The sequence below is a fragment of the Hemiscyllium ocellatum genome, chromosome 3 (assembly GCF_020745735.1).
Source record: "Hemiscyllium ocellatum isolate sHemOce1 chromosome 3, sHemOce1.pat.X.cur, whole genome shotgun sequence".
Lineage (NCBI taxonomy): Eukaryota > Metazoa > Chordata > Chondrichthyes > Orectolobiformes > Hemiscylliidae > Hemiscyllium > Hemiscyllium ocellatum.
Genome location: NC_083403.1, coordinates 90,191,393 through 90,212,448, shown reverse-complemented (window position 1 = coordinate 90,212,448; position 21,056 = coordinate 90,191,393). Strand labels below are relative to the sequence as shown.

Sequence of the window (21,056 nt, the reverse complement as noted above, 5' to 3'; positions counted from 1 at the left end):
GTGATGAAAAGGTATAGACCAGATCTAAAAGTTGAAGTTCTGAATTGGAAGAAGGCCAATTTGAGGTTTTGGTCAAGAAAAAGAAGGAAGCATATGTCAGGTATTGATAGCAGAGATTGAGTGAACCTGGGCGTGTGTAAAGGCAGTAGAAGTACACTTAAGAAGGAAATCAGAGGAGGTGGCGCAAAAAGGGGCATGAGATAGCTTTGGCAAATAAGGTTAAGGAGGATCCAGAGGGATTCTACAAATAAGTACAAAAGAGGAACTAGGGAGAGAATAGGGTCCCTGAAAGATCAGTAAGACCACCTGTGTGGGGGAATGGCAGGATATGAGTGAGATTCAGTGCTTATTGTGGAGAATGATATGGAAACATGGAAGGTAGGAGTAGGAGGAGACCATCAGGCCCTTCAAGATTTCTCTGCCATTTATCATGATCCTGGCTGATTGTCAAACTCAATAGTTTAGATCAGAGTGGCACTGGAAAAGCACAGCAAACAATAGATTGTAGGTGCCAGAGTAGGCCATTCTGCCCTTCGAGCCAGCGCCGCCATTCATTCTGATCATGGCTGATCATCTTCAATCAGTATCCTGCCTTATCCCCATAATCCTTGATTCCTCTATTCTTAAGAGCTCTATCCAACTCCTTTCTTGAAAGGATCCAGAGACTTGGCAGAGCATTCCATACACCCGCCACTTAGGGTGAAGAAGTTTCTCCTCAACTCCGTTCTAAGTGGCCTACCCCTTATTTTTAAACTGTGTCCTCTGGTTCGGGACTCACCCATCAGCGGAAACATGCTTCCTGCCTCCAGATTGTCCAATCCTTTCGTAATCTTATACGTCTCAATGAGATCCCCTCTCAGCCTTCTAAACTCAAGCGTATACAAGCCCAGTCACTCCAGTCTTTCAATGTATGATAGTCCTGTCATTCTGGGAATTGACCTCGTGAACCTACGCTGCATTCCCACAATAGCCAGAATGTCTTTCCTCAAATTTGGAGACCAAAACTGCGCACAGTATTCCAGATGCGGTCTCACCAGGGCCCTGTACAGCTGCAGAAGAACCTCTTTGCTTCTATACTCAATTCCTCTTGTTATGAAGGCCAGCATGCTATTAGCTTTCTTCACTGCCTGCTGTACCTGCATGCTTGTTTTCATTGACTGATGTACAAGAACACCTAGATCTCGTTGTACTGCCCCTTTACCTAACTTGACTCCATTCAGGTAGTAATCTGCCTTCCTGTTCTTGCCACCAAAGTGGATAACCACACGTTTATCCACATTAAACTGCATCTGTCATGCATCCGTCCACTCATCTAGCCTGTCCAGGTCACCCTGTATTCTCCTAATATCTTCCACCCAGCTTTGTGTCATCAGCGAATTTGCTAATATTACTTTTAATACCTTCATCTATATCATTAATGTACATCGTAAAAAGCTGCAGTCCCAGCACTGATCCCTGCGGCACACTGCTGGTCACTGCCTGCCATTCTGAAAGGGAGCCGTTTATCACTACTTTGTTTCCTGTCGGCCAACCAATTTTCAATCCATGTCAGTATTTTGCCCCTAATACCATGTGTCCTAATTTTGCTCACTAACCTCCTATGTGGGACTTTATCAAAGGCTTTCTGAAAGCTCCCTCATCACCCAACACCTGGAGGAAGAACGCCTCATCTTCTATCTCGGAACACTTCATCCCCAGGGCATCAATGTGGACTTCACCAGTTTCCTCATTTCCCCCCCCCCCCCCATCTTACCTCAGTTCCAATCTTCCAGCTCTGTACTGTCCTCATGACCTGTCCTACCTGGCCATCTCCCTTTCCACCTTCCTCTCTGATCTATCTCCTTCATCCCTGTTTACTGTTTGCTGCCTTCTCCTCGCCTGCCCACCATTTATCTCTCCACCCTGGAGGCTTCCTGCCTCTATTCCTTTTGCTCGAGGCGTTGATTTTTCTGCTCCTCGAATACTGCCTCTGACCCGCTGTGCGTTTCCAGCACCACTAATCTAAACTCTGGTTTCCAGCATCTACAGTTCTCACTTTTGCCCTATCCAACTCCATAGCCTAACCTTGCTTTCTCCCCCTAACCTTTGATCCCATTTATCCCAAGTGCAATATCTAGCCATCTCTTGAATACATTGAACATTTTGGCCTCAACTACTTCCTGTGGTAATAAATTCCACAGGCTCAGCACTCTTTGGGTGAAGAAATGTCTCTCCATTTCCCTCCTAAGCCGTCCACCCGAAATCCTCAGATGGTGACTCCTGATTCTGGACAACCCATCCTCGGGAACATTTTCGCTGCATCTACCCTACCTGGTCCTGTTTGATTTTTATAAGTCTCTATGACAGCCTCCCTCATTCATCTGAACGCCAGTGAAAACGATCCTAATCTAATCAAACTCACTTCCTTGAGAGCAAGAGCATCTTTCCTCAGAAAAAGAGACCAAAATTACACACACTGTTCTTGGTCTGGCATCACAAAGACCTGTATAACTGCATCAACACATCCCTGAGCTTGGACTCGAAACCTCTCACAATGAGGAAACTTTGGGAAATAAATAGTAACATCTTGAAAAATGCCCATATTACATTGAGGATGGCACGGTGGCTCAGTGGTTAACACTACTGCCTTATAGCGCCAGGGACCCGTTTTTGATTCCAGCCTTGGGCGACTATTTGTGTGGAGTTTGCACCTTCTCCCCATGTCTGCATGGGTTTCCTCCAGATGCTCCAATTTCCTTCCGTGCAAGTTAGGTGAATTGGCCATGCTAAATTGCTCATAGTGTTCAGGGATGTGTCGGTTAGGTGCATTAGGGAACTGTAGAGAAATAGGGTAATGGGATGGGTCTGGGTGGGATGCTCTTCAGAGTGCAGTGTGACCTTATTGGGTCAAAATGGCCTGTTTCCACACCGTGTAGGGATTCTATGATACAGAGGAGTGGTGCAGGAAGTCCTAAAATGCATACAGGTGGATGAATCCCCAGGACCCGATCAGATGTACCCTAGTGCTCTACGTGAAGCTGAGGAAGTGATTTCAGAGTTCCGGTGTCAAAGACTGGTGATTGACTAGCGTGGTGCCACTATTTTAGGAAGGTGGTAAGGAAAAGCAAGGGAACTATAGACCAAAGAACCTGACTTCAGTGGTGGGCAGATTGTTGCAGGGGATTCTGAAGGACAGGATTTACATGTACTTGGAAAGGCAAGAACTAATTAGGGATATTCAACATGGCTTTATGCATGGAAAATCATATCTCAGTAATTTGATTTTTTTTTGAAGAAGTAACAAAGAGGATAATGCAGACAGAGCGATGGACATGATCTGTGTGAACTTCAGTAAGGCATTTGACAAGGTTCCTCATGGTAGACTGGTTAGCAATGGAGAACTAAACATTTGGATACAGAAGTGGCTTGAAGGTAGAAGGTAGAGGGTGATAGTAGAGGGTTGCTTTTCAGACTGGAGGCTTGTGTCGCAAGGATCCTTGCTGGGTCCCCTGCTTTTTGTCATTTATACAAATAATTTGGATGAGAGTATGATTAGTAAGTTTGCAGGTGACACTAAAATTAGAGGTGTAGTGGACAGCAAAGAAGGTTACCTCCGAGTACAACGAGACCTTGATCAGATGGGCTAAGAAATGGCAGATGGAGTTTAATTTAGATGAATGTGAGGTGCTGCATTTTGGAAAGTCAAATCAGGGGAGGACTTATACACTTAATGGTAAGGTGTTGGGGAGTGTTGCTAATCAAAGAGACCTTAGAGTGCAGGTTCTTAGTTCCTTGAAAATGGAGTCACAGGTGGATGCGATAGTAAAGAAGGCATTTGGTATGCTTTCCTTTATTGATCAGAGCATTGAGCAAGGAGTTGGGAGGTCATTGTTTAGGCCACTTTTGGAATCCTGCATTCAATTCTGGCCTTCCTGCTTTCGGAAGGATGTTGTGAAATTTGAAAGGGTTCAGAAAAGATTTAAAAGGGTGTGTCCAGGGTTGAGGGTTTGAGCTGTTGGGAGAGGCTGAATATGCTGGTGCTATTATCCCTGGAGCGTCAGAGGGCAAACTTATAGAGGTTTATAAAATCATGAGGGGAATGGATAGCAAGTGTAACAAAGGTCTTTTCCCCAGGGTGGGGGAATCTAAAAGTAGAGGGCATAGGTTTAAGGTGCAAGGGGAAAGATTTAAAAGGAACCTAAGGGGCAACCTTTTCACATAGAGACTGGTGGTGTGTGGAACGAACTGCCAAAAGTGGAGGCATCTGGATGGATATATGAATAGGAAGGGTTTAGGGGGCTTTGAACCAAATGTTGGCAAATGGAACTAGATTAATTTAGGATATCTGGTGGGCATGGACGTGTTGGACCAAAGAGTCTGTTTCTATGTTGTACAGATCTATAACTCTATGACCTCTCCGATGTAGCATTCAATACCATTTGCAGTTCTTCACATTCTGAAGCAGTTGATGCTCATGTAGGCTGTGACAATATTTACTCTTGGACCGATGAGTGGGCAAGCAACATGCACGTCACACAAGATCCAGGCAGTAACCATTACCAACCAAAGAGAATCTTTTGAATGTAGGTTTGCTTGCTGAGCTGAAAGGTTCATTTCCAAGAGAGAATCTTCCCATCAATTCTTAATATTCAAGTGTTGCCATAATTGAATCACCCATTCTCAACATCCTAGCATTAATCACTAACCAGATACTTAACTAGAATAGTCACATAAATACATTTGACTCTTAAGAGCAGATCAGAGGCTGAGAATTCTGTAGTACGTAACTTTCCCCCTAATTTCACACAATCTGTCCACCATATTCAAGACCCAAGTCAGGATTCTGGTAGAAGACTCAGCATTTGCTAGGATGACTGCAGCTCCAGGTAAACTCAGAAAATATCAACACTACCTGGGGACAAATTAGACACTTTGATCGGCATTCTGCTCCACCTTAAAAATTGGGCGGCATGGTGGCACAGTGGTTAGCACTGCTGCCTCACAGCGCCAGAGACCCGGGTTCAGCTCCTGCCTCAGGCGACTCTCTGTGTGGAGTTTGCACATTCTCCCCGTGTCCCCAAAAATGTACAGGTTAGGTGAATTGGCCATGCTAAATTGCCCTAGTGTTAGGTGCAGGGGTAAATGTAGGGGAATGGGTCTGGGTGGGTGCGCTTCGGTGGGTCGGTGTGGACTTGTTGGGCCGAAGGGCCTGTTTCCACACTGTAAGTAATCTAATAATTCACTCCATGCACAATGGACTTGAGTCGGGAGCAGTACGTATCCTTTACAGAATGAACTTCAGCAACTCCTTATTCAACAGCAGGTTGATAGCACCTTCCAGACACATGACTTCTTATCACCTGAGGGGGAAGCCAATGGATATAGTTTACTTGTACTTCAAGAAAGTGTTCAAAAATGTTATACAATAGAGATTAGCATGTAAAACTAAAGTACATTGAATTGGGCATAGTATACTGACATAGATAGATAACTGTCTGGCATATAGTAGTAGGAAAGAGTAGGAATTTTCTGAGTGGCAGCTAGTGACCAGTGGGGTATGGCAAGCATCAGTGCTTGGACCAAAAACTATTTACAGTATACTAATTATTAGTTGAGGGAACTAAATATAGTATCTCCCAAGTTTGTAAATGACGCAAAGTTGTGTGAGAGAGTGAATTGTGAGGAGGATGTAGAGGTGCTTAAGTGCGATATGAACATGTTGAGTGGTTAGGCAGATGTATAGCATGAGGTACTTTGGTAGCATAAACAGGAAGGTAGATTATTATCTGATAGGTAGGGAAAGGTGGAGCTGCAAAAAGTGTCCTTTTACACCATTGCTGAGGGTAAGCAGACAGTGAAAAAGGCAAAATGGGTTTTGGCCATCATAGCATGAGGATTTAGGTACAGGAATAAAGATGTCTTGCTGCCAATTGTACAGCACCTTGCTGAGACCACATCTGGAATATTGTGTGCAGTTTTGGTCACCTTATCTGAGGAAGGATGTCTTGACAATGAAGAGAGTGCAACAAATGTTTACCAGATTAGTCCAGGATGGCTGAACTAACGTATGAAAAGAGAGAGAGAGAGACTGCTTTGGGCTGGGATTATATGTAGGGCAGGATCACATATAAAGATTGGATCACAAACCATAGGAAACATGGTCCTGATGACCAGGGAGTCCAGAGCAAGTGGTCACGGCTAAGGAGTAGGGATAGGCCTTTTAGGACTGAGATGAGAAATTTCATCACCCGAGAATATTGAGCCTGTGGAATTCTTTGCCACAGAAAGTGACTGAGGCCAAAACACTGAATGTTTCAAAGGAGAAGCTAGTTCTTTGGGCTTACAGAATCAAAGATATGGAGAAAAAGAATTAAAAACAGAGTGCTGAGTTGGATGCTTACCATGATTGTATTGAATGGCAGAGCAAGTTGCAAGACCTTCTCCTGTTCCTAAAAGAATAGGAGAGGCAGATTCAGCTCCTAGTTTCAACAACAGCCCCCCACCCCCCACCCCGAAGGCAAACCAACCTGACAACTACATTGTTGATTCTTCACCATTGCCAGATTAAAACCCTTGCCTTATCTGTCACTTGAACAAAAAAATAGCTCATCTCTACCTTCTTAGGTTCAGTTATGGATGAGTAATAAATGCTGGCAATGCTCACCATGAATGTATACAAAAATAAATCCAATTGCTATCTACCTATTTGTGTCATGGGAAGTAATTATAAGTTTAATGCTATACTTTTCGTATTTGTGGAGATAATGACACCCCGTGATAAAAATTATTTAAATAGTATCTTGTTGATTGTAGCTGTTCCAAACCTGAAGCAGAATGATCTCATCACTTCTCATAGTCTACTTGAACTGTAACTATAATAGAAAAGGTACTGTTGAAATTAAATATCTTATTATTTGGGCAGCACGGTGGCTCAGTGGTTAGCACTGCTGCCTCACAGCGCCAGGGACCTGGGTTTGATTCCAGCCTCGTGCGACTGCGTGGAGTTTGCACATTCTCCCCATCTCTGCATGGGTACCCTCCAGGTACTCTGGTTTCCTCCCACAATCCAAAGGTGAATTGGCCATGCTAAATAGTGTTTAGGGATGTGTAGGTTAGGTGTATTAGTCAGGGATAAATGTAGAGTAATAAGGGTAGTTGAATGGGTTTGGGTGAGTCCTCAAAGATTAAGAAGTTAGCAGAAAAACTCAAACAAGAAGGAAGGGAGTTAGAGGCCATGAAATGTATTTGGCAAACTGGATAAAGGAAAATTCCAAGGTGGTTTATGCATACATAAGGAGCAAGTGGGTAGCTAGATAAAGAGTAGGTCCACTCAAGGACAAAGGAGGGAACTCATGTGAGGAACTGGAGGAAGTGAGTGAGTTCATTAATGAGTACTTTGTATCAGTATTCACAAAGGATGAGGACATGGTGGATGGTGAATCTCTGGAGGGATATGTTGATATTCTGTGACGTGTTAGTATAAAAAAGGCACTGGTGTTGGGCATTTGAAAAGCATTAAGGCGGTAGGTCCCCAGGAAGGCTGAGGAAATTGCTGGGACCTTCTCCAAAATCTTTGTATCCTCTGTAGTCAGAGGTACCAAAGACTAGATAATAGACTGGACATTGTTCCTTTGTTTAAGAAAAGTAACTGGGATAATCTGGGAAATTACAGGCTGGTGAGCTTTACGTCAATGGTAAGAAATTTATTAGAGAAAATTCCAAGGATTTACTCACATTTGAGGAACTGACAAAGGTGCTTCACGAGGGCAAGGCAATAGATGTTGTCTGTAGGGACTTTAGCAAAGTCTTTAACAAAATACCTCCTAGCAGGCTAATACAAAAGGTGAAGTCACAGAGGTTCTGTGGTGAACTAATAAGTTGGATACAGAACTGGCTAAGCTGTAGAAGACAAAGTAGTGATGGAAGTGTATTTTTCAGATGGGGGAGATCTATGACCAGTGCTGTTCTGCAGGGGTCATCGCTTGGGACCTTTGTTGTTTGTAATATATATAAATGATTTGGAGCAGTATGGATGTGCCCCAATTAGTAAGTTTGTAGTGGGCAAAAAGATTGGGGGAGCTGCAGATAGTGAGGAGGATTACCAGATGATACAGCAGGATATGGATAGGCTAAAGACTTGAAAGGAGGAATGGAAGTTGGGATTTCTTCCAGACAAATGCAAGGTGATGCATTTTGGGAGATTTAATGCAGCAGGGAAGTATACAGTAAATGGCAGAACTTTTAGTAGCATCAATGTATGTTTAGGCATACTGAAAGTCACAACACAAGTTGATAAGATGGCCACAAAGACATGTTCACCTTCATCGATTGGTGCACAGAATATGCAAGTCATACTGGAACTGTATAGAACTTTAGTTCAGCCACATTTGCAACATTGTGTACACTTCTGGTTGCCACACTGCCAGAAGGATGTGGAAGCTTTGGAGAGGGTACAGAAACAGTTTACCAGGGTTTTATGGAAATAGAGATAGTTGGAAAAGCACAGCAGGTCTGGCAGCCTCTGTGAAGAGAAATCAGAATTGACGTTTTGGGTCCAGTGACCCTTCCTCAGAAACCCTCAGTTCTGGATCCAAAATGTTGATTTTTCTCCACAGATGCTGCCAAACCTGCTGAGCTTTTCCTGGAAGTTCTGCTTTTATTTCTGATTTTCAGCATCTGCAGTTCTTAATGACTTTTACTGCAATGTTGCCTGGTTGGGTGGTATTAGCTATAATGGGAGATTAGACAAACTTGGTTTGTTTTCACTTGAATGTCAAAGGATGAGCGGCGACCTGTTAGAAGTTTACAAAAATGATAAGAGGCATCAATAGAATGGATAGTCAGAAATTTTTTTTACCATGTAGAAATATCAATTACTAGGAAATGTAGAACTAAAAGGAGGTGAGTTTAAAGGTCATAGGAGAGGCAGATTTTTTTACACAGAATATTAGTGCCAGAAGAGATGGTGGAGGTGGATACAGTAGCAACGTTGAAGTAGTATTTTGGCTGATGTATGAATTACAGTGCAGTTGTAGGTCATTTGGTCCATTGAGTCTGCATTGACTATCTGAAGAGCATCCCACTGAGACCTACCCCACACATTTACCATGGCTAATCCACCTCGCCTCCACATCCCTGACGTACTTAGTAGATCTACCCCCTACCCTGTCCTTGTAATCTTTATTTTCTACGGCTAATCCACATCTCTGGACACTATGGGCAACTGAACGTGGCCAATCCACCTAACCTGTATATCTTTGGACTGTTGGGGGGGGAACCCACACAGACACTGGGAGAATGTGCAAATTCCACACAGACAGTTGCTCGAGGTTGGAATCGAACCTGCATCCCTAGCGTTGTAAGGCAGCAATGACAGACACCTAGCCACCGTCCCACCCTGACGGTTAACAAAATCTGTTTTTTTTTTGCTTTTTAAGTTTAGTACTACAAGATTAGATTAGATTAGATTACTTAGTGTGGAAACAGGCCCTTTGGCCCAACAAGTCTGCCGAAGCGCAACCCACCCATACCCCTTACCTAACACTACGGGCAATTTAGCATGGCCAATTCACCTGACCCGCACATCTTTGAACTGTGGGAGGAAACCGGAGCACCCGGAGGAAACCCACGCAGACACGGGGAGAATGTGCAAACACCACAGTCAGTCGCCTGAGGCGAGAATTGAACCCAAGTCTCTGGCGCTGTGAGGCAGCAGTGCTAACTACTGTGCCACCGTGACACCCACAAGATATCTTCTGTTTTTTTACTAGATAATTTTAAAATTAATAGTGCAAAATCTTTTTTCCAATTGTAATTTTCCCCAATTGCATTCCAGCAGGAAAAAAATGTTGCTTATCGTGTTGCACCAAAAATGTTTCTCCAAGGTGCTGTAACCATAGCAGGTCCCCTACACACACAGGTTTTAGTCTGTGGAGAACATTTTTAAATGGTAGCAATTCAGAAACGAGTGGCCTTTCATGTATTAATTTGAGTAAAGTCCCAGAAAAAATTTTGCACAAACATTCAACTTCATCATTGTTTCATGTGCTACATACTCCATAAATTATAAAATTGCATTCATGTGTTTACTTCACATTAGGAAACAAGGTTAGCACCAGAGACAGTAATCTCATTGTTGCACGAATGGGATTGTGTAATGCACTTACTTCATTGTCCAAATTCTTTCCCTTCATGTGGTGTGGTGTCGTCTTGTTGGTCCTTTTCTTTCAATGATGTAATCATAATATGCTTTGTGAATTATTACAAGCCCAAAACTGAGACCATCAATAGCCAAAACACTTAACATCAACTAAAACTGTTGGAAATAATATTTTAGTATTTTCACTTCTAATGATTTAGAAGAATGTGTATCACAACTTTTTAAAACTGCTTTCTTAAATTAGGTACAGTTGCTCTTTGGAATTTGAATACAACATCATTACTGTTACGAGTCCAGCAAGGAGATGGAACTTTGAGGGTCTATCCTTTCCACTCCTTTGTTGCACATGACCATGCTGTCAAAGCCATTGCTTGGAGTAAAGCTCACAGGTAAGAAAACAAGAATGTGAGAAATTAGCTTTAATCTTTTGAAATGGAAATGATCTTTTTTCCCCTCCTTTAGCCAGAAGTATCTAGGGATCGCAAGTATGTACAGTTAGTTTGCAGATCTGTCATGGTCTTATTGAATAGTAGAACAAATTTGAGGCATTTAATGGCCTACTCTTGTTCCAATGCAATCCAAGTATTTTCTTGTGGTCCTGTGGGCCAACAACTAGATTCATGTAAAACTGTTCTTAAGCAAAGGTAAGGGCAGACATTGAAGTTTTATGCAGCTTTAGGTCTGTTTCTTCACCTAATGGAAGCATGCTACTCTGCAGTGTGGAGGAACAGTGGGATCTTTGTGTTCAAGTGCAGAGATCCATCAGATTTGCCACCCATGTGGATGGGGTTGTTAAGAAGGTGTTTTGGCTTTCATTAACAGGGAGATTGAATTTCAGAGACGCGAGATTTTGCTGCAGCTCTACAAAACCCTAGTAAGACCACACTTGGACTATTGTGTCCAGTTTTGGTGGCCCTATTATAGCAAAGTTATGAAGGTTTTGGAGAGGGTGCAAAGGAAGTATACCAGGATGCTGCCCGGACTGGGGGTCTTGTCTTATAAGAGAGTTTGACCAAACTCAGATTTTTCTCTGGAGAGAAGGAGGAAGAGAGGTGACCTGATTGAGGTGTACACAGTAATGAGAGGCATGGATAGAGTCGCTAGCCAGAGACATTTTCCCAGGGCAGGATTGACTGCCACAAGGGATCATAGTTCTAAGCTGTTAAGAAGAAGGTGCAGAGGAGACATCAGAGGTAGGTTCTTTACAGAGTTGTGAGCGCATGGAATGCGTTGCCAGCGGTAGTGGTGGAAGCAGAGTCATTAGGCATATTTTAGCGACTGCTGGACATGCACATGGACAGCAGTGAATTGAGGGAAGCGTAGGTTAGGTTATTTTACTTCAGATTAGGATTAATCCTCAGCACACCATCATGTGCTGAAGGGCCTGTACTGTGCTGTACTTTTCTATGTTTTATTACCATGCAGCACCAATATGACTGCCTTGATTAAGACTTATTTTCAAACATTCTGTTGGAGCTTCGCAATACTTCCTTGGTACAGTCATGATGGATTGAAATAAAATGTTTCAAGATATTTTGTTTGTGGAGAGTAGAAGGAGCTTACTTTACATGTGACAGCTGTCACTGACGTGTAGCATGAAGCAAATAGAAGAAATTAAAAATGTATTTTTCTGTTGAGTATCTATTTACTCAACAAAAAATACATTTAGAATTTCTTATAACTGACATATAGTGATATATAGTGAATACAAAACAAAAATTCTAATGTTTCAAATACCATTTTTGAAACTAACTTCAACATCTCACTAAGTATGTTAATTGGCAAAAGCAAAATACTGAATGTTTGACATCTGAAATAAACAATCTGAATTGTGACCTTTAAGCGGCAATTGGATAGTACATGGATAGGTGCTTAAGCTAGGATAAATGTTCGGCACAACATTGTGGGCCGAAGGGCCTGTTCTGTGCTGTATTGTCCTATATTCTAAAATAGAAAATGCTAGAAACACTTAGCAAGTCAGGTAGCAAATTCCTTGGCAATGCTTATAGAGCAATGTATAATTTCAAGACTGAGAGAAAAGAGGCATTATTTAAAAAATAAAAATCATTTTGTTATATTTCCTTCCCATGCATAGCATTTGGTGGAATTGTCACTTAATGAGCCAAATGCAGCAGTGTCTGTACCAAAAGCAAACAGCGAATTGATGAATTTTTCTTCCTTTAGCACTCATTATGCATGTTTCTCACCATCTCAGCTGCAGTTTATGGTATCCTATTTTGGCAGATGATGATAACAATCTGTCTCCAAATTGAAGCCAATGTTCTGCATTTTAAAGAAAAAGTTTAAAGAGAAAGCAAGCTTCAAACATTTTTGCATGCTAGTCCATTTTGTGTTACATTAGAGTATTTCTTCAATATTGCTGCAGCTTTGGTATGAATTGCATAAGTTCCCTAGTTACTGCTAATGCTAGCAGTCAAAAACTATTATCGCTACATACTTCTGTGATATCAGTTTTGATTGGTTATATGCACATTTCCATTCTTCCTGTAAACCTTGTCTGGAACATGGGATGATGTTAGAAATCAAAAAGAGAATGTATGTTGAAAGCACTTATTTTTCCATGATCCCAAAGCCCACCATTGTTAGAAGCGGTGGTTCTTTCTGGATGGTTGCTTGATGTATGTACATTTTTGTTAACGTGCATTCAGTCAGATAATGTTCATTTTTGGGCATGCATCCTGTGTCATTACATCTTTCAATTCCCAGTGAAAATCTTACTATCTTACAATTGTTCTGGCAGCATTTTCTTCTCCCTACACTATTCTATATGTCCGTATCTCTCTCAGCTCTTGGGATTGTTAGGACCTTAAGGTGATATTTAACAAAGATAGAAAACTTGCTTTCATGTAGTATTTTTCTCAACCTGTGGATACTTCACAGTCAATTAGTTACTTTTAAAAAAAGTCATAGTCGTGTGGGCAAATGGGATTCCCAATTTATACACTGCAAAGTTTTATACAGAGTAGTGAGATAAATTCTAGATACTTTTTTTGTTCTTAGCAGTATGAGAGAGAACCATTAGTTGGGGTATGGTGCTTACTCCTCAGCTCTTATTTGACAAAATGTTGTGAAATCATTATTCAACACAGGTTAAGATCCAATCTAGTAAACTGAACCTCCAACAGTATGGCAACCCCTCTCTAAATTTTAGATTAGATTAGATTACTTACAGTGTGGAAACAGGCCCTTCGGCCCAACAAGTCCACACCGACCCGCCGAAGCGCAACCCACCCATACCCCTACATTTACCCCTTAACTAACACTACGGGCAATTTAGCATGGCCAATTCACCTGACCCGCACATCTTTGGACTGTGGGAGGAAACCGGAGCACCCAGAGGAAACCCACGCAGACACGGGGAGAACGTGCAAACTCCACACAGTCAGTCGCCTGAGTCGGGAATTGAACCCGGGTCTCTGGTTCTGTGAGGCAGCAGTGCTAACCACTGTGCCACCGTGCTGCCCAGTGGAAATATCTGCCTAGATCATATTCTCAGATTCTGAATGTGGAGTCTAAATTTACCAATTTCTAATCTCAGCCAAGCATGCTTGGAAGCCTCTAACAATCGTTTTTGTTGACGGGAGCAGCAAGCTAATATGCACAATTTTAAAAAAAATCGTTAACAATGCAATTCTTACTGGCAAAACCAGCATCGATTGTTCATCTTTAATTACTGTACTTAGATCTTTTTCAAAATCTGGTGTTAGGGGTTTAATGAAATTTAGGTGGCTTGCTAGACCATTTCAGAGTTTGGTTAAGAGTCAACCACATTAATGAAATGAAATCACATTCGCTCGCATTGGTTATAAACTTCGAATTTTTTCCTTAGCCACTGACTCCATCCCCCCGTGTGACCCCTGCTTATTAAATGTTTCATGACCTTGATATTTTGCTTGACCTTGAGTTGAGTTCCCAGCCCCATAGCTGGTCCATTAATGACTTCCTACTTCCACTTCACGACTACCTCGTCTTTAAGCTGCTCCATAACTGCTTCCTCCTTTAAGATTCGATTAAAATCTGCCCCTTCAGCCAAGGTATCTGTTGGAATGTTTCTTTATGTGAAATGTGCAACACCTTGGGCTGTGAAGCATACAATATAAATACAAATTGTTGCTGTTATGGATGTGTATTAAGTAGATTTGTATTTACAGCTCTCCAGCCGCATCATTGCCATTTTGTCAATACAGTTTTTACTCCCAGATTTTGCTTTAAATTGTATGTCAATTCTCATCCTGCAAATTGGGATTTTTACTCACTTTCATTGGATTATTAGACCATGCTCGGGGTTATCTATCCCCTAACATAACCACAAATGTACTACTTATAAAAACTTTTCTTTCTAAATCATCTAGTGAAATTTCTTGACATTGACATTGTTTTTGCCAGATGGACTTTAAAGATATGTAGAAATCTGACTGTGTGGAGTTTGCGCATTCTCCCCGTGTCTGCGTGGGCTTCCTCCGGGTGCTCCGGCTTCCTCCCACAGTCACAAAAATATGCAAGTCAGGTGAATTGGCCATGCTAAATTGCCTGTAGTGTTAGGTGAAGGGGTAAATGTAGGGGTATGGGTGGGTTGCGCTTCAGTGGGTCAGTGTGGACTTGTTGGGCTGAAGGGCCTGTTTCCACACTGTAAGTAATCTAATCTAAAAAATCGGATATACATTAGCATCTTACCATAACATTTCAGCATTTTAGAGTGTTACTATATTTTACCTCAACCAACTTGCAAAAATTACAATTTTTCAACAGCAAATTATTGAGTGTTCGCCACCTGTTTTCTATATAGTGTTATATAATTGGCTGTGATTTTTGTATATATTTAGAATATATTTAAGATAAATTGTATTGTCTGACAAAAGAAGGTTGGATTAGATTTTTGTACAGAAATACAAGCATTGTATTTCAGAGAACAAATTCATTAATTTGTGACTAATGAAATGAATTGGTCTTCTTTCCCAGTTTTAAAAACTTAGCTGGGTAATATTTGAATTTGACTTTATTTGGACCTTGTATTTGTAATTCTTTCAAAGTTTTATTTGTTGTCAAGTGATTCTCAATTAGTTTAGATTTACTGATCTACAATGCAAAACTATTAAAATCTGCAGTATTTGGAACAAAAGTGCTTCAATTTTATAGTCAGCTTTCAAAATTTTCTTTATTCCCACAGTAAACCGAAGTTTCCATAGATTTTCCCAACTTTTTTTAAGTTAATTGTCCATTGGTCCACTGGTCCTTTTGTCTTTTATGGAAGTAAACAGTTTTTAAAATTCATTCATACGATGCAGCCATCGCAGAATGCAGTGCTTAGCTACCTTCTTGAACCGCTGTAGTTCATTAATGTGAAGGTCCTGCCACAATATAGTTCGGGAGGCTGTTCCAAGATTTTCAATCTGAGACACTGAAGTGATGGCACTGTCTGAGTAGTTATGCATCAAAATTAGCATGAGCTAAACATTATATGTTCTGATTTCTTTATAATTAAGAATGAAATGGCAAATCAAATTTATTAAATGACTGCTGTTTACATAAAGCCCATGCAAATCTTTCACTTTTGTCACTATTTTAAGTTGTCCCTGAAATCCAAAATTGTAATGTATTTTTATGTGTACATCCTCTCTGTTCCTTAACAGTGTATTTTGTAATTCTTGCATGGGGGAGCCCACCTCGTCCACACCGATGGTCTAGATACATTGCTTTTCAATTTGCTAGCTTCAACAATCACAAACAGTATAAGGAAACATTAATAAATCCCAATAGGAAAGTTGTTAGCTATGCCAGATAGAGTTGTTGATGGGATGGGCTTTGGGAAGGGAGGAGAGGTAGTGATTCTTGTATTTCATGATATTGAGCACTGACCACTATATTTGCACACCAATTAATTACTATCTACTTAACCTTCTTTTGTCAGACAATACAATTTATCTTAAATATATTCTAATAGTCATCTAAGAAACATAGTGCAATTCAATAATTTGTATCAAGATGATTTCAAGGTATTGCAAGACAGAGTTATTTTGAGGGGCCTTAGATGATCAAACGTATAGGAGTGGAACTCAAGGTTTATGAATGCCATAAAATATGTATTACACTGTCTAGCATATTCATATTTTTTCCATGATAGTGTATTGTTTACCTTTTCAAGAGTTCCCCATTTTGATGGGAGGTACATTTTGCAGTAAATTGAATATAAATTTACATGGGATGACTGAACTACGTTTAGCTTTTTAAATATTGATTGTTGGCTCGGTTAAGATAAATTCTTTAGATATTCTTAGAAGAAAGCAGTAATTCAATGCCAAATATGGATAAACGCAATATTAAAAGAAATAATTAATCAGATTAATTATTTGAAAGCATTTTTGAACTTTTCTCTGTGAAATGATGGCACACTGTCAATCTTTAAATTTGTTGAGTGCTGTAGTGTTAATTGGCAACTATAGTATTGCATTCTTGGTAAAGATAAAGGTGCCATAAGTCGTTTTAATAGGAAGTTTGACCCGAGGGTCACCAAGCCTCAGGCAAGGGGGGAAGTTGAGAAGGACACACTATTGGCATTACTTTTTATCATAAGCCAACCACCTTTAAAGCAGTAGACAATGCCGATAGGGTAATCTGGTATGAAAGTACGATTAACATAAATTATTGCACATGGTTATTTTCAAAATGAAATTAATTGAAACTGATATCTAAGTACCTTAGCCTTTATATGTAATTTATTGATTATATCTTAAGGTTTTTCTCATAGTGGTGAAATTTATTTTCTCTCAAATTGTTTGTCTGCTGATAGCAACTTTCTAGTGACAGCTAGCCCTGATAGGAAGATCAAGTTCTGGGATCTCAGAAGAACATACCAACCAATCAATGAAATCAAGCGTTATTTGAACACAGAAGTTGCTTGGTTGCTTCCGTGGTGTGGAGTTATGGTAGCACAGGAAAATTGCTATGCTGCGTAAGTGTCAACTGTCTTTGGACTAACATTTAAATGTGAAAGTTGATTTATATAATAATTATTGCATAGAGGGCAGTGTTAATAAGCCATTTACTTCCAGCTAATTAAATTTTCAATTTTTAAAGTCAGGTCTTCATGAATATATATGTACCAATTTGCAATGTGGAGTTACCAGATAAAGGATCACTAAAGAAATACAAAGTTAAAAATCACACAACACCAGGTTATTGTCCAACGGGTTTAATTGGAAGCACACTAGCTTTCGGAGTGACGCTCCTTCATCAAGTGATTGTCCTGACAATCACCTGATGAAGAGCGTCGCTCTGAAAGCTAGTGTGCTTCCAATTAAACCTGTTGGACTATAACCTGGTGTTGTGTGATTTTTAACTTTGTACACCCCAGTTCAACACTGGCATCTCTAAATCATAAAGAAATGCAAATCACTTTTTTTTAAAATGATGTACAAATAAAGCAAGGGTGATGTGGGGAAAAAAACAGTTTCACTTAATGAGTAGTTAGGGTATGGAATGTATTGCCCTGAAATCTGTTGGAGACAGGTTCAGTGAAGGCATCCAAGTGGGCATTGGATGATCATTTGGACTAAAATGGTGTGCACAGGATATGGTGATGAGGCAGGAGATTTTCCGAGGAATTAGAGGGATCAAAAGCCATAATAATTCTATTATTCTGTGATTTAAGTTATTTATGAATTTAATGAGAGTATTTATTATTTAAATAATATAAAATTGATTTTTGAGTTAGCTCCTCAAGGGCATTAGGTAAAGCAGGAATCATCAGATTTAAAAATCAAATTAAACTAACGAAAATGTAATAGGTTTTTTTTTGTTTCTTTTTATGAACTTATTTCTATTTCATCCCCTAAATAAAACTCAAAATGTAACTTTTCATTGCCCATCTATCATTTTAGTTGCAACATTTATGTATATAATTGCAGCATTTAGAGTCATAGAAATGTACAGTATGGAACTAGACCCTTCCTGATTCCTGATGAAGGGCTTATGCTCGAAACGTCGAATTCTCTATTCCTGAGATGCTGCCTAACCTGCTGTGCTTTGACCAGCAACACATTTGCAGCCTTCAGTCCAACTCATCCATGCAGACCAGATGTCCCAACCTAATCCAGTCCCATTTGCCAGCACTTGGCCTATATCCCTCTGAAGCCTTCCTATTCATATACCCATCCAGATGCCTTTTAAATGTTGCAATGGAACCACTTCCTCTGGCCTTTTAAATGTTGCAATTGAACCACTTCCTCTGGCAGCTCATTCCATACACGCACCACCCTCTGCATGAAAAAGGTGCCTCTTACATCCCTTTTATATCTTTCTCCTCTCACCCTAAACCTATGGCTTCTAGTTCAGCACCCCCCCCAGTCATTTTATAAATTGAGAACAGAAAGGCTTTTGAAACATGTATCATATTTATTGACGTGTGTATAAAAATGTCATATATAACATTTGAAGTGTACTGATGACTTGTCTGATCTATAATAAGGTTCAGAAGCTGAACAAAGTTCTAATAAATCTTTTAGTCTGTCTGCCATTACACTGAAAACCCCACACAAACTTTATATAGCTGAAACTATATATGCTCATCATATCTATACCAGACCTAAGAAATCTTTCTGTTACAGGTTTGGACTCAGTGGAATTCACTATGTAGATGCTGGTTTTCTTGGATTTAAGCCGTATTTTGCTGCACCAAGAGCAGGAACAGTATGGGTAGGTTTATTTATTGTTTTATAGTCAGTAAAGTATATTTAAAGCAGTTGCTTAAGAATCTAAATGAAGTAGAGGAAAATAGCATTTTAAGTACAAATACACAAGTCATTAAACATTGAGCCATTGATTAACAAGGCCCTTAAAAGAAATGCACAATACTTCATCTCGGTTCTAGAAATAATGCCTAACTTGTTTCAGTTAGATCACATCAAGAGTACTGAGTATAATTTTCATCTCCATGTTATTAAAAAAAGATATTGAGGGTGTAAAATCAATTTACAAGAATTATACCAGAATGTGGAGGTACCAGTCACAAACAAGATGATAAAACCTGTCTCTTGAGAAGTGGATGATCTAAATGCAGTCTTTGAAATGGTAAAAGGTTTTAATATAAAAGGCATAGATTTTTCTGCTTATGGGGAAGAACAAAATTAGAGACCATCGATATAAGGTGGAAATTAAATAAAGAATTCAGAAGGAACTTGTTTATACAGGCAATAGTGAGATGTGGAACTTTGTACCTTGGAGAATATTTGAAGTGAATGGATTAGATTCAAAAGTGAGGAAATAACACAGGAAAGATATTTTTCTAGTCAAGGGCAATTGTATGTTTTCACATGCTCTGAAGATTTTACTCATTCAAAAATATGAAAATAATTTTGTTTATTATGGCCAACTTAAGGTAATTGTAGAACATAGAACAGTACAGGCCCTTCAGCCCTCGATATTTGCACTGGTCTTTTTTCCTACTCCTAAAATCAGACTAACCTACATACCGTTCATTGTACTGTCTTCCATGTGCCAATCCAAGAGTCGCTTAAATGTCCCTAATGTGTCTGACCCTACTGCCACTGTTAGCAGTGCATTCCATGCACCCGCCAGTATGTGTAAAGAACCTACCTTTGACATCTCCCCTAAATCTTCATGTAATCACTTAAACATTATGCCCCCTCATGACAGACATTTCCAGCATGGGAAAAAGTCTCTGGCTATCCACTCTATCAATACCTCTCATTATTTTATACACCTCTATCAAATCACCTCTCATTGTTCTTCACTCCACTCCAATGAGAAAAGCCCTAGCTCCCTCAACCTTTCTTCATAAGACATGCCCTCCAGTCCAGGCAGCATCCTGGTAAATCTCCTCCGCCGTGTCTAAAGCTTCCACATCTTTCCTATAATGAGGTGACCAGAACGGAACACAATATTCCAAATGTGGTCTAACCAGAGGCCTATAGAGCTTCAGCATACCCTCGCGGCTCTTAAATGCAATCTCCCTGCTAATGAAAGCCAACTCACCATATGCCTTTTTTACAGCCATAACAAGTTGGGTGGCAACTTTGAGGAATCTATGGACATGGACCCAAGATCTCTCTGTTCCTGTACACTGCCAAGAATCCTGCCTTTAACTCTGTAATCTGCATTCAAATTTGACCTTCCAAAATGAATCCCTTGACGCTTTTCCATCTGCCGCTTATCAGCCCAGTTCTGCATCTGGTCAATGTCACTTTGTAATTTACAGCAGTCCTCCACACTATCCACAACTTCACCAACACTTGTGTCATCGGCAAACTTACTAACCCACCCTTCCACTTCCTCATCCGAGTCATTTGTAAAAACCACAAAGAACAGAGGCCCCAAAACCGACCCCTGCAGGGCACCATTGGTCACCAAGCTCCAGGCTGAATACTTTCCTCTGCCACCACCCTCTGGCTTCTATGGGCCAGCCAATTCCGCATCCGGACAGCTAGATTTCCCTGTATCCCATGCCTCCTTACTTTCTGAACAAGACTACCATGGGGAACCTTATCAACCGCGTTGCTAAAATCAGTGGATACTACATCTACTGCTCTACCTTTATCAGTGTGTTTTGTCACATCCTCAAAGAATTCAACAATGTTTGAGAGGAATGACGTGCATCCCTCAAAGCCATAGTGACTGTCTCTAATCAAACTATGATTTTCCAAGTAATCATAAATCTTGTCTCTCGGAATCCTCTCCAATACCTTGCCCACCACAGACATATGACTGGCTGGTCTGTACTTCCCAGGATTATTCGTATTTCCTATTAGTGAACGTATACAATCTTCCACATTTTTTAAAATAAAAAAAATGCTCTGTTCTGTATCAGAGAATCAAAATGTTCTGCTCTGCCCTTGCTGAGTTAGCTTACTGAAAAGAGCAAAAATGTATCTGTAAAAGCAAG

General features: G+C 40.4%; 1 protein-coding gene across 2 annotated transcripts in view; it reads left to right on the top strand.

Annotated features, from left to right (window-relative positions):
• Nucleotides 1–21,056, top strand: part of gtf3c2 (general transcription factor IIIC, polypeptide 2, beta) — a 147,463-nt gene that overhangs the window by 96,624 nt on the left and 29,783 nt on the right. For both annotated transcript variants that reach the window (XM_060851781.1, XM_060851791.1), the window contains exons 12-14: nucleotides 10,383–10,527; nucleotides 16,947–17,108; nucleotides 18,763–18,850. In XM_060851781.1, the coding sequence (XP_060707764.1) occupies nucleotides 10,383–10,527; nucleotides 16,947–17,108; nucleotides 18,763–18,850 (395 nt within the window). The remainder of the gene's footprint in view (nucleotides 1–10,382; nucleotides 10,528–16,946; nucleotides 17,109–18,762; nucleotides 18,851–21,056) is intronic.